This window comes from Pan paniscus, chromosome 8 (assembly GCF_029289425.2).
Source record: "Pan paniscus chromosome 8, NHGRI_mPanPan1-v2.0_pri, whole genome shotgun sequence".
In the NCBI taxonomy this organism is placed as follows: domain Eukaryota; kingdom Metazoa; phylum Chordata; class Mammalia; order Primates; family Hominidae; genus Pan; species Pan paniscus.
The window spans coordinates 145,977,758-145,992,109 of record NC_073257.2 but is presented as its reverse complement, the minus strand read 5'-3'; the positions used below and the strand labels follow the sequence as shown (position 1 = coordinate 145,992,109).

The window sequence follows — 14,352 nt, the reverse complement described above, 5'->3', positions numbered from 1 at the left end:
GAGGCTGAAGCAGGGGTATCACTTGAGGCCAGGAGTTTGAGACCAGCCTAGGCAACATAGCAAGATCTCATTTCTACAAAAAATGTTTTTAAAATTAACTGGGTATGATGGCGCATGTGTAGTCCTAGCTACTCAGGAGGCTGAGTTGGGAGGATTGCTTGAGCCCAGCAGTTGAAGGTTACAGTGAACTATGATCGTACCACTGCACTCCAGCCTGGGCAACAGAGTGAGACCCTTTCTCTAAAATAAACAAATAAATAATTTTTATGTCATCTGAAACGAAGATCATACTGAAATTTTCCCTCAGTGTCTCCAGAATGTCTTTTTTGAATGGTTTGCCCAATGTAGTATCTCATTTAGAACCACGTGTTATGGCCCTTCAGTATTTTTGTTGTTGTTGTTGAGACAGAGTTTCACTCTTGTTCTCCTGTTGCCCAGGCTGGAGTGCAATGGCATGGTATCGGCTCACTGCCACCTCTGTCTCCTGGGTTCAAGCGATTTTCCTGCCTCAGCCTCCCAAGTAGCTGGGATTACAGGCGTGCGCCATCACACCCGGCTAATTTGTGCCGTAGAATCTCATCTTCTGGATTTCGTGGCTATTTTTTCATGGTGTTGATTCATTCATAAGGTAAAATTTATATACAGTGAAATGCATCTTATGGGGACAATTCAATGAGTTTTGAAAAGTGTGCACATCCATGTAACCACCACCCAGATTAAGACACAGAACATTCCCGTCACCTCAGAATGTTTCCCGGTGCCTTCTTCCTACCCCTCATACAGTAACATTGTAATAATTTCTATTGCCACATATATGTTTACCCGTTCTGAAACTTCACAGAAATGGAATTATATATTATGTATTTGTTTGTTACTGGCTTTTTATCATTTAATTTTTTTTTATTCATCCACACCCACTGCATGTGTCAGTATTTCATTCCTTCTTGTTATTGTGTAGTATACGAAAATATAAATATATCACAATTTATTTTTGCAATCTCCTGTTGATGGACATTTGTATTGTTTCCAGTTATTAGCTATTATGAATCATGCAACTATGTATATTATTATACAGGTCTTTTGTGGACACATCTCCATTATTTTTGGGTAAATATTTAGGAATGGAATGTTGGTCAGCTGTAGGCTCCATTTTACAAGAAACTGCCAAACTGTCTTCCATTCTACACTTTTGTTTGCAATGTATGAAAGTTCTGGTTGCTTCCTATCCTAATCAACATTTGGTGTGGGACTACAGGAACATGCCACTACACCTCGTTGATTAAAGAAAATTTTTTGTAGACACAGGGTTTTGCTCTATTGCCCAGGCTGGTCTTGAATTCCTGGCCTCAAGTGATCCTCCCACCTCAGCCACTCAAAGCTCTAGGATTACAGGTGTGAGTCGCCACACCCGGCCAAAATTTATTAATTGGTAGTTGGCAATTGTTGATGGAAAAGAAAAAGCAGGTTACAAGCAATGTACTTTTTGATGTCTTTGGTATTATCACAGGCAAATAAATTATATATGTATATATTATGTATATTATATTATGTATTTTAATTGTATGTGTATAACATATATGTATAGAAAGAGATACAGTAAGGAATATAAGTTTTTCTATTAACATAGGTAACCCAAGGTAGGGGATATGATGTTTACATTCTCTTATTTGTGTTTTCTAACTTTCCACCAGGCACATACACTGTTTCTATAATAACACGTGCTGGTTGAAAATGTCAGACTCTGAAATTCAATGTTTTATAATATAGGGTGATAGACAAGAGGGATGGATAGAGCAAGAAGAATGAAACCTAATAGGGTTAGTTAGAGCCCTACTGAGTGAACCTCTTGTTGGGTATTTTCCATGCACTGTCTCGTTTCATTCTTACAATAAACCTATGAAGTATCATTTTTCTATTTGTACAGCGCTAATAAGGGTATAAGTTAGCATTTGAACATAATATAATCTGACCTCAAAACCCATGCTTTTTTCCCCTCACTTATACATACATACTTTCAGGTTAATAAGTCCTGTTGCTAAACATTTATGTAGTATTTACTATGTACCAGGCACCATGTTAAATGTTCTACATGAAGCACCTCATTTGTACTTCATGACAATCCATATAAAGATACCACTATTATTATCCACATTTTACAGATAAGAAAACTGAGGCACAGAGACTAAATAAATCTAAATTCCCACAGCTAGTAAGTGGCAGAACCAAGAATTAAGCTCAGGCCACCTGATTCTCCAGCTTCTACCCAGTACACTACACCGTGTTCCCATGCTTTCAACGCATTCCCAAATGGAGCAGGGGAGAATAAGCGCCAGCAACCAACAAAGGAGACATCGACGCCAAAGGTCTACCATAAAGTTTTTCACAGTGACATCCTTGCTTACCTGTCCAGGGCCATGCTGGTTGGCATACTCCTCCCAAACCCACGGACCCCCATCTGACGGAAACATGGAATGCAAGAGAGGTTGGCAGCAATGATGGCCAGGGAGTCAGAAGGGCTCACAAAGAAGCCATTTTGGCCTAGGATCATGTAACGGTCCTGTAGGAAGGAATGCGTAAAAATGATCGGACAGAAGCATCTGCTAGCAGCCCATTCCCATAATCATCACGATCCACTTTACTGCCGTCTTATATTTAACAATCTAACAACTTGAATGAGGCCAAAGAGAACATGGGAAACATTCTTCGAAACCTCTGAGTACCAAGGGCCCAGAATCTTGACACACCAGGAACATGTTCCGCCTGTTGAAATGTGGCTCAAGCTTTAGAAGCCCCCAAATACCTAACTCTTTCTTTCTCCCAAACATAATAGAGAACACTGCTTCTTGCAGAAATAGCTGATTTCTTAACTTGGTGCTTTCAACAACACCAGCCATAAATAAAGATTTATTGAATAATATATATTTTTAAATAAACAACCTTTGTATGCCATAATGTAAATCTGGAACTAAGAAAAGTAATCGCTATTTAATTGTAATACTTAGTCATTAAACAGAAGGGCAGATGCAGAGGCAGTTAGGGCACACATGTCCCATACATGTTAGCTCCAGATGTGTTCATTAATTCTCTGCTTTCCAGTGCATGGCTCATTATAGGATCAAAGGGTCAGCAGACAGAGAGCTTTCCTACTTACCCCATCAGCATCAAATGCAGCTCCAAATCCATATTCTCCTCCTTTCATTGCTTCCAGAAGAGTCGTTGCATATGTCAGGTTTGGGTCAGGGTGCTGCCCTCCAAAGTCTTCCAGGGGAACACAGTTTATTGCAGAATTGGCTGCGGCCCCCAGCTCATCACACAGAACTTTTCTCACATAAGGTCCCATAACTAAAAATAGATACACAGCAATATTAAATATTTGCAGAACCTTCTCCCCAGAGTATTTTGTTCTGAATAGTACAGGAAACACCATTTAATAACCCAGAAGAAAAATATAAATTTACAATCGTTTTAAAGATACAATATAGAACAATATTTGCTTGAACTACTATTTATTGAGCATCTACTATGTGCCAGTTACTGTGGTAGGAATACAGAAGATGTATTCAATCATCTAGTTACATACATTTTTTCACCTGAAATTTTTCTAAAAGGTTGCCAGAAAGAAATCAGCTACATAATAATGATTCATTGCCTGTTGCTTTTCATGTATTAAAAGCTTTAGCTGAATATATGCAAAAGCATTAAAGGGCTCTAGCAATGTTCTTTGTCTCTGCAATCATTTGGACTCTGCCAAGTATATAATTAAACACTATAAACCACTGAAGCATATAAAAACAAGCACATTTTACCAAAATACATGCCAAGGAATAGTATTTTCCAGTTCAATGAACATTATGGAGTATGCAATATGGAGCTGCTCTGCTAGGAAATGAAGGGATCATATTGAAGGGATGCAAAACACATAGTTTCTACATTCCTGGGCTTGTAATCTAGTAGTGGGATGAGTCAAAGCTGCAAATGAATGACTGCAGTGGTAAGACTAAACAATGCACATTGATGAAATAATTATATCCAATGGCTTCAGAGAAGCAATAACCACACATAAGGCTTCAAGGAAGAAGCAGCATTTCTGGTGGAACTTGACGGAATAATATAAAGTTGGCAAGTGTTTGGGTTTGGAGTGGGAAGCCCATCTAAATCGAAGTAACATTATGAGCAAGGGAACAGAGCCTGAGGTAGAACATAAGACACATTTCTGAAATATCTGAAAGATATTGCTTTCCACTTATTTTCCACCAATACAACACACAATCCTCCAATAGTGAACATCTCTTGATTGTGCCTGCCCAGCACACATTTCCTCTTCCTCTGGATACAGCATTTGGGATTTCTATTGGAGAAAAACTCCCTTCCCCATCTCAGTTCATGGGGTCTGGGTATGGCTAAATCCCACCTCCCCAAGGCTAAGGAGGTGACCTAGGTCTGCGCAGTCAGCGTCCTCCATCTTCTAGCCAGAGCAATTGATTCAAAGATGGACATACAGTATAAACCAGGCAATAAGGCTGAAACCCAGAAACATTGCTCATACTATTTGGAAAAAAAGCAAAGCTGTCTTCCCTGTAGGCCAGATAATGCTAAGGCAAGAACCTGAAAGTTCTTTTCCTGAGGAATATGATCAGCCCAACAAGAAAGAACAGAACAGCCTAGCCAGAAGTCCTTAGAGTAAGGCCCATGGAGAAGACCCACAGCAGGCTCAGAGCTCCCAGCAGATTTTTAGTGCCTCATTCTTAAATATGCCAGAAAGCCAAGGATCACCAAAATTTTGAGGAATGTATTTGAGATGAGGTGAAAATAAACAAAAAGTAAAGAGAAACCTGGAGGAAACAAAAATTATACAGGGAGAAGAAAACTTTTTAAAATATATCAGTAATATCCTAATAGACATTAACAAGATAGAGTAGAATGGCTAAAATGGAAAAGACTGACAGTACCAAGTATTGGTGAAGATACAGATAAACTGGAGCCCTCATGCATTGCCAGTGGTGCAAATGGAACAGGCATTTTGGAAAATGATTTGGCCATTTCTTATAAAGGTAAACATACATGTATCATATGACTCAGCAATCCCATTCCTAGCTGTTTACCCAAGACAAATGAAAACATACAGACTTGTTCACGAATGTTCACAGTATCTTTCTTTACAATAGCCAACAACTAGAAGAAAAAGAAATCTAATTTTCATTAACCAGTGAATGGATAAACAAATGGTGGTATATCGACAACACAATAAAATTGTACTCAGCAGTAAAAGGAACAACTACTGATACATGCAACACCAAGAATGTATATCAAAATTATTATGCTGAGTGAAAGAAGCTTGAAGCAAAAGGTGACATATTGTATGCTTCCATTTATATGACTTTCTGGAAAATGCAAAACTATGGGAGCAGAAAGCAGATGAGTGGTTGCCAGGGGCTGGGGATAAGGGGAGAGGTTTGACTACAAAGGGCAGCAAAAAACTCTTTGGGGTGATGGAAATATTCAATCTTGATTGTGATAGTGGTTACATGACTGTATATATTCGTCAAATCTTATCAAACTGTATATCTACCAGGAGTGAGTTTTACTGTGTATAAATTATACCTCAGTAAACCTAAGTTTAAAAAGATATGGTATCCATGAAACATAACTAGGATGTGTTTTTACAAGAGAGGATCTTTGGAAAATACAAACAAAAGTTTTAGGAAATTAAAAATATAATGGTAGAACTAAAGGACTGGAAGATAAAGTCAAGGAAATTTCCCAGAAAGTAGAACAAAATAAAGAGATGAAAAACTGGGGAGGAGAAGGGGAAATAGAATAATTAAAGGATCAATTCAGTAGTAAAAATAACCAGAATGGTTACTAAATAGTAATTCAAAAACTTTTCCAGAATTAAAGGACACAAGTGTTCAGACTGAAAGGGTCCATCAGGTGTCCGATATAATAAAGATAGAGTCCCACACTAAGATCCATTATTGTAAAACAGAGGAACACTGAAGGTAAGTCAAAGGTCCTAAAAGCTTCCAGAGAAGAAAAAGGAAAGACAATGGATTAAAAATCAAAATAGCACTGGATTTCTCAAGTTTAATATAATAGCTATAACACAGTAGAGCAATGCCCTCAAACTTCTGAAGAAAAATAATATCCAACTTAGATTTCCTTATCAGTCAAATATTAATCAAGGGCAAGTGTAGAATAAAAGGCCTTTTCAGATACACAATACACAAAATATTTACCTACCATGAGCTTTCTCTCACTGAGTTCCTGGAGAATGTGTTCCTCCAAAATGTGCGAGTAAATCAAGGTGTCAGACAAAGAAACCAGGGGGCAGGACATTTAACATAGGAGATGTGTAGAAAGAATTACTACCATGGTGATAAAGGGAGATTTCATGATGACAGCATGCTCAGAGAGCAACCAGGGCAGAATGGGGCAGATCAAAGTCTCCAGGAAAATGAAGTGAAGGAAGATGTAGACACTAGGGGAGAGCTTGAGGATTAAGAGTGGTAAATATACTTGATTAAAAGCAAGCAATGAGAAAACAAGATAATTGCTGTTTCCAAGGAAATCAAAAAGTTGTACTGTAAAGGAAATATAATTATAGCATATTGCATGGCTCAGCAGTGTTGTGGTAATGTAAACACTAGATAATGATCTTACCAAACTGATGATATAATTAGGGAAGCATGCTAGGATTCCCTAACTGGTGGGTGGAAAGGGTGGGTGGAGAGGTGGGTGGTGGGTGGAGAGTGTGAAAAAGAGCTGCAGCTCCAGTTCCTGTAGTATGAATTCAGTAATGCTCAAAACTGAAAAATCAACAAGGGTCTGTATATTCATAATATTTAATGATAGGGAGATAAATACGAAAAGAAACAGCTGAAAAAATGGAAAAATTTAACTCTGGAAGGTAACAAATTGGGGGAAGATAGGAGTTGGGTACAGATTTTTTTCACAATAAATCTTGAACTATTTATTTGACTGTTTAAACTATGCCATGCATATGATCAAATAAATAACAGTTTTACTATACTCCACACTTGAACATGCATAGCCTCAAACTCATTTGTTCAACTTTTGTTTTCATTTACATCCAAAGACAGAAATAAGGGTCCTGAAGTTTTCCAGAGCATTCCAAATATCTGAACATACACATGTTGTGTGAATATCTATGAATCCAACTTTCCTCTTAACCTCTGAAACCCAACAGGTGTAGAGGTCTCAATATTTCCTGCCCAATCATTTGGAGAAAATCACAAGCTTACCTCCATGCATTGCGTCAACGCGAATCTTCAGTTGGCTGGGCCCAGTCAGCAAACTCCTGATGGCATGAAAGTCAAAGATGGTCCGAAGGAAGTTAAGATAGATATCCACTGGGTACACTATCTCCACTAAAGATAGAAAAACAAAGGAAAATGTCATTGACTGTACCCATGAAAGATACTTGGAAGCATAAAAAGAATCACTACCTTAACAGCATGAAATTCTGGTCACAAGCCCATCATATCCCTACACATGATGTGGGAAGCGAAGTGCCCATTTGTTGACAAAAATCACAAATCAGGGCACAATCAAGATACTACAAGCTTTTCAGGTGCTCAATGGGTATAAATGATACCAAGTTATAAATTCTTCTTTGCAAGGAAAATATCAACCACAAGAATAAATTAAGATAAAAATGTGCCCTGTGACTCCTGCTCCCACTTCCCCTCCCAAAACAACGCACACAGCCCACATCTCAATGTTTAGAGGCATTTTGGCATACCCGGTTGCCTTTCTTGTGGGGGCTGGCCAAAGACTGACTCAGCTGGTATGAAACAAATCAGCAAGTGACCTCAGTAGTGACCCCTATTTTCCAAATGCCATTGTGCCTACCAGATTCAAGTGCAGAATTGGTGATGAATATATTCCTGGGTTTGAGTGAAATCTCATTCATGCCCAATCTAGCACCCAATTTCCAAGTGAATGGCAAATATCTAGAAGTTCTCATTAAACACAAATGCTTTCCAGTATCTAGCACCACCCAGTAACCAAGAATCCAAAAAGTTTTATTCATTTATGTGACATACCAAAAAGCTCAGAATACATTTTTCATACTTGTCAATCAGTATATAATTAATGCTCAGAAAGTACTTTTCCAAGAAGTAGTAAATCAATTCTTTAGGTGCTAAAATTTGTCCAGGAGCCCTGCTTTTTTAAATTCTTAACTAAATTTTGAAACTTATGTATATTGTTTTCAGATTTTTCAAATACATACTACTTTGAAACCCTGAAATACTTTTAAACTTGCACTGAAGATATTACCAACCCACTTTCAATAATTTTTAGTAAATCCAGGTGTGATATTTCATGGATGAGATCTTAATATGCCATATAATATTATCCCTTCATCTGATCAAATACATATCTAAACATATTTTTTCTTATACTTAAGTCAGTGTAATCTATGTGTTCATTCAAATATAATTATATTTGTAACACGGATACTTTTAAATTATCTTTTTACATGAGGAGCATAATAATCTACGAAGTAATTAAAAATTAACCTGTATAAAGTGTACACCTGACAATGGTTAAAATGGTAAATTTTGTTATGTATATTTTACCGCCATAAAAAAATTAATCTGTAAGACAAAAGGTTATGCCCTGAGTACTTTGGAAGTTTTACTCACTCTACATTATAGGATAATGTTTTTGACAATTTCATTCTGGCTCTTCAATTCTTGAACCACTTGCCTAAATACATTTGGTATTTACAATAGGTAACACACAGTACCAAACAAACATGAAAAACGAGGGAACAAGAAGTCAGTAAAAATTGAAAGTTCACATCATATAGTTCATGCTCTTGACACTTTAAAGTGAAATGCAAAGGAATTATTTGTTCCTAATTAACTCAAGCTTTGCTCAACACTTGAACCAGCAAGAATACAGCACATAAGTTATCCCAAACAATTATCTCCAAATTCTTGGAAGCCAGGGAATCCCTCTACCTATCTCCTGGTATCAGTAACATTTTTAGAAAACTCGTTCAACTAGCAATGTGGCTGCAGCAATGAGCCTGAATGAGAGCCCACGAAGATTCGGGTCTCTTGGACAACTATAAAAATTGTGAAGATGCCAAAAATAAGCCTAGTCCTTCCAACCAAATGTAATCAGCGTATTGAAATCATTTTGCTTAATATAATGTACCCCTTGCCTTTAATTGTCCAGCCATCCCATGCGTGTGCACACATATGCCTATGCATTCTCCCAGCTAGATTAGCAAAAGCAGGCCCTGCTGCTTCCAGTGAGTATCATGGCTCTCTGTAAATTTCTGCTCATTACCTAAGCAAACAACTGACTCAAAACTTCTCAAGAAAGATTTGGTAACATTGGGCAAATACTGTGACCCCCACACAATCCATTTTAATCTTTTCTGTATCCCTAAAATATCACATGGACAAAAACCAGGTATTTCCTCCTTTGGGCTAAGTTAAATTACTTCTAAAATGAGGATACCATCTTAACACAAACTGCATTCGAGCTTATAGAAGCACTAAAAAAGTAAAACATGTTAGATCTATTGCTATTCTATGCCTTCTAGGAAAAAGCAATATGATAAAATATAGGGGGAAAATGTTGTATACATACATGTTATTAATGTTGTTGTCATATGGTCTAAAATTAATCTATAAAACAAAAGGCTATCTTCTGAATACTGTAGAAGTTATATTTGCTTTACAATATAAGATAATATTTTTGACAATCTCATTTTGGTTCTTTAATTTTTGAGTCACTTGCCTAAATATATTTGGTAGTTACTGAATTCCTTTGTAAAATCTCCTAACACGGTGCTTGGTATAGGGCAGGTGATCAATAATTATGCATTCAATAAGCTGATGCGTAATTATTCCAAGCTTGGTTATGGCTTGGAAAAGAAACTCCTACCTTTCGAGAAATGTAATAACCCATTGACTTGTTAGGTTTCTTCTTAACTAAGGCATTCCAGCATCTTCACCTTAATTGCTTAGACAAGTTTTGGCAATTCACAGCCTATTTTTGGAATGCTATAATGAAGTCAACCATAAAACTTTTCCTATGTTGAAAATGATATCGAGTTTGGGAAGTGGTTTTTGAAAGTTTCCAGTTCTGAATATCTTGGCTGCTCTCATGTCTTCTCTCTACACCATATTAAGTTTACACACATTTATCGAGTCACCCCTGAGATTAACAATGCAATAATTTTCATGAGTTTACTTCCCTACAGAAACCAGTCAGCCCCATCCACACAGTTACTCTGACTTCTTCAAAATAAAATCTCTGTTACCTCTGAATGGTTTGAATTTGTTCTCTAGGTCAAATTCTTGTCTTCCTAGTCGAGATAGGTCGATTCGGAGATCAGGACATATAGCATATTCCTCAATCGTTTTGCTGATTTGGTAGATTTTGTCTGAGACAACATCGGGTGCAGGACCTAAAATTTGAACACCAAAAATACATGTTTTTAAAAGTCTCGTGAGTTTCAAGCAGTGAAATGTTACCATCCTCCTCCACCAGGCAGAGAAAGATTCATTTGTTCTCTAAACAATGATCAATGGTTCACAGTTCAATTAGCCTTGATATTTCTTATACTGTACTCATCCACTATGGGGGAAATTTGATCAGCCTCACCTGTTCTATGTAGACTAACAACCCATATGTTTGTTTGTTTGTTTGTTTGTTTTAATCCACTTCTAAGCAATGACACATCTTTCCTAAAAATAGTTTCACACCTGCCAGGGAAACTTGGTTACATAATCAGCTTTATTCAGGTTATGAGACACAAACAGGATATGCATTTGACAGAAGTGAGGGATTCCAGATTTCCATGCAGCTTCCCCAGTGCATCTAGAAGAGGAAACTATGCTTTCTATTCCCAGCTCTGCTACCTAATTGATGTGTGAGCTTAGCAGGGTAAGTTAATTATTTTCCCCAACTCACAATCTCTAGTCACTTCTAAAATGAAGCTCAACTAAAAATATATGATGCATTTCCTCGGAAGGCCAAATTGACAAGTAGTATTAGACTTTAAATAAATTGAACATGAAATCAATACTTGTTCACCTTTTGGGGTTTTGCTTTTTTTTTTTTTTTTTTACCTTGTATATCTTTTTTTTTTTTTAATTTTAAATCTTTAATTTCCGTTTTCACGTATTTTCTTCTTGCTTCCAAAAGGAAAGGAGTGCGTAGCTCTGTTGCCTGTACATCGTCCACAGCCCCTGGGTCGGGGCGGGGTCCCCTGGGCCGCCCGGGGGGTCCACATGCAGCCCCTGGGGGGCCGGCGCGGGGTGAGGTCCGGGGCCGCCTTATTGCTGAGGTCCGGCCGGTTGGGGCCGCCGCTAGGCGCGCTGGCTGGGCAGCTCCTGGGAGATGAAGCGACGCAGGCGCTCCAGGTACTGGCTGTAGAGCTCGATGTCGTTGTGCCCGGCGCCCTCCACCCACAGCGGCTCCACCGCCTTGGGGCAGCGCTCGTAGAGCGCCAGCCCGTGCGAGAAGTCGATCACCTCGTCCTCCGTGCCGTGGATGATGAGCACGGGCGACGTGATCTTGGACACCTTCTCGATGCTGCGGGAGGGGCGTGGAGCGGGTGAGACTTCGCGCCCGGCCCGGGCCCCGCCCCCGTCCCCGCCCCGCCCCGCCCCCGTCCCCGTCCCCGCCCCGCCCCGCCCCCGTCCCCGCCCCGCCCCGCCCCCGTCCCCGCCCGGGCCGCTCACTTAGGGAAAGCATCGAAGTAGTAGGTTTTCTTGGTGTCGGGGAAGGCGACGCGCATGCCCGAGGTGAGCGGCGAGTGCAGCACCACCGCGGCACACTCGTAGCGCGAGGCCAGGTCCACGGTGGGCACCGTGCCGATGCTCTGCCCGTACAGGATGATGCTGTCCGGGCTGGTGCGCAGGGCCTGCCAGGCGGCGTCGATGTCGGCATAGAGGTTCCTCTCGGAAGGCCTGCCCGAGCTGGCACCGTAGCCGGAGTAGTCGTAGGAGAAGATGTTGCAGTGGAGGCGGGAGCCCAGGCCAATGTAGAAGCTGCTCATCTGGCCCAGGTCCACGGCATTGCCGTGCGAGAAGAGGGCCGTGTACCTGGCACCAGGCACGCAGCGAACATACATGCAGGAGACGCGGTTGCTGCGGGCGCTCTTGGTGGGGAAGACCTCGATGGTGTCCAGCTCGCGCCGGCTGTACTGGAAGTCGGCACGCTCCGTCAGGTGCAGCTTCCAGCGCCCGGGTGCGCCCGAGGAGGCCCGCAGGGTCCCCAAGGGGGCGGCCCCGGCCCCACCAGGCCCCGGCTCAGGCTCAGGCACCAGGGAGTAGGTGGCCTCCGGCGGCAGGAAGGCGAGCTTGGCAGCGATGCGGCCGGGGCAGGGCGGGCAGCAGAAGAGGCAGCAGAGCTCACTCAGCGACAGCCCGTTCATGGCGGGCGCCGCCTGGGCCGGGCCTCCACCGGGGCCCCCGCCAACAACGCCGCCCGGCCTGGCCCAGCAGGGGAGGGGTGGGGGTGCTCCGAGTCGCAGGCAGGGGGGAGAGCGCCCCCCCAGCTACCGCCCCAGACAGCAGCCCCGTTAGGAGGCCAGGGCCCAGCCCCATCGCGGTCCAAGCCGAGCCCCAGGGAGCCTCGCAACCACAGGTCTCCATGTCGTGCCGTGGGAAGCCCACCCCGGCCCGCGCCCCCGGGCCCCAGGGCCGCGCTCCATGGCTCCCGGCCGCCCGCCCGTGCGTCCGTCGGTCCCTCCGCACCCCTGCCCGGCCTCCTGCACCGCCACCGCCGCAGCTCCCCCCACGGACGGAAGTTACCTTGTATATCTTAATGCAAGCCATTTCAGATTTTTTTTTTTTTTGCAACAAGGTTGAGAAACAAATAAGTAGATTGAAAGATCTAAAGTATAAATGATTGCTAGATGTATAGATATCTTTCTGTATGAATCTTACTTGTCAACTATACTGTAACTTTCTACTCAACAAAAATTGTTTCTTGATTTTTAAAATATCTCAATCCTTAGAACTGCATTGTCCAATACAATTGTTACTAGTCACATTTAGCTGTTGAGCACTTAAAATGTGGCTAGTCAAGTTGAGGTGTGCTGCAATTGTAAACGCACACCAAATTTTGAAGAGTTAGTAGAAAATGCAATCGATTGCATTAATAATTTTTATATTGATGACATGGTATAATAATATTTTAGATATAGTAGTTTAAATAAAACACAATGTGAATTTCACTTGTTTCTTTTCACTTTTTTAATGTGGCTACTAAAAATGTACACTATGTATGTGACTCACAATATTTTTCTGTTGGACAACGCTGCCTTAGAGTGTAGCATCATCACCGTATTCCAATAAATGCTCATAAAAAAGAATAGCAATAGTCCAATTCTAGTAAGTGGGAGAGAAGACAGCCCAGAAGATTTTACCAACAATTTTCTTGTTGTGTGGGAAAAGTGAAGGCCTCAAAGAAATAAACATAGCTCTTTGCTTCACTCCTTACCATTTTTTACCCTTCACAAAACTTAAAGAATAGGTAGTCTTGTTTCGTTTTTGCATTATTTTATGCTTGCCAGATTATAGAATGCATGAATATCTCCCTCCACTCCCTACACCCCAGGCACCATACTATATTCTTTGGCTGTGTCCATCATTTTCAAGTCCCTGAGTTTTAATGCCAGCACACTGATTTCCAAAAGTAAAGCAAGTACTGTCTCTCTAGATAGTTGTCTATGATGCCATTCAACCATCCATGCTGATAACTTCAGAGTTCATCAACAACTTCTGAATTCCTTTTCAATTTCCAAGCTCCTTGCTATCTTCCACTCCAATGACTTTCACCATATGCACACCGAAAATATGTACAATTATAATATATATTAAAATAATTGTTTTTTAAAGGATACGGCAAATCTACAGGCACTCATATAAAAATAAATTTTAAGATGCTAAAAAAGAATACCCAGAGATTTTAAAGTGTATAAAATAAATAAATGAAAAATGGGAAAGCTAAAAAGCTTTTTAATTTGAGGTAGTCCCATTTATTTGTTTTTGCTTTTGTAGCCCGAGCTTTTGATGTGATACCCAAGAAATCATTGCCAAGGCCAATGTCAAATAACTTTTTCCCTATGTTCTCTTCTAGGGTTTTTATGGTTTCAGATCTTATATTTAGTTCTCTATTCATTTTGAGTTTATTTCTGTGTATAGTGTAAGATAAGGGTCCAATTTCATTCCTTTACATTTTTGTTTTCCCAGGCACCATTTATTGAAGAGGTTTTTTTCTTTCTCCATTATGTCCTCTTGGTGCCCTGCTCCGAAATTAGTTGACTGTATATGCCTTGATTTATTTCTGGGCTCT

The 14,352-nt window shown here is 40.6% G+C and overlaps 2 protein-coding genes across 2 annotated transcripts in view; both read right to left on the bottom strand.

Annotated features, from left to right (window-relative positions):
• Positions 1 to 2,398: 2,398 nt before the first annotated feature.
• LOC117978129 (phosphoglucomutase-like protein 5) overlaps positions 2,399 to 14,352 on the bottom strand; it is a 37,154-nt gene continuing 25,200 nt past the window's right edge. Inside the window, exons 3-6 of the mRNA XM_055093543.2 lie at positions 10,307 to 10,453; positions 7,263 to 7,388; positions 3,152 to 3,342; positions 2,399 to 2,557 (exon numbers count right to left, since the gene is read on the bottom strand). Coding sequence (XP_054949518.1) covers positions 2,399 to 2,557; positions 3,152 to 3,342; positions 7,263 to 7,388; positions 10,307 to 10,453 — 623 coding nt within the window. The remainder of the gene's footprint in view (positions 2,558 to 3,151; positions 3,343 to 7,262; positions 7,389 to 10,306; positions 10,454 to 14,352) is intronic.
• LOC129393261 (alpha/beta hydrolase domain-containing protein 17A-like) lies at positions 11,128 to 12,806 on the bottom strand. Its single transcript, XM_055093542.2, has 2 exons — positions 11,733 to 12,806; positions 11,128 to 11,583 (listed from the first exon to the last, which is right to left on the bottom strand). Exons 1-2 carry the CDS (start codon positions 12,425 to 12,427, stop codon positions 11,358 to 11,360), a joined length of 921 nt encoding a protein of 306 aa, XP_054949517.1. The 5' UTR covers positions 12,428 to 12,806; the 3' UTR covers positions 11,128 to 11,357.

Excerpts from the sequence above, each read along its gene's own strand:
- LOC129393261 (XM_055093542.2), bottom strand. The coding sequence starts at position 12,427 with ATGAACGGGCTGTCGCTGAGTGAGCTCTGCTGCCTCTTCTGCTGCCCG. Across the intron at positions 11,584-11,732 it reads TACTTCGATGCTTTCCCTAA|CATCGAGAAGGTGTCCAAGA; the intron begins GTGAGCGGCCCG and ends CCCCTCCCGCAG.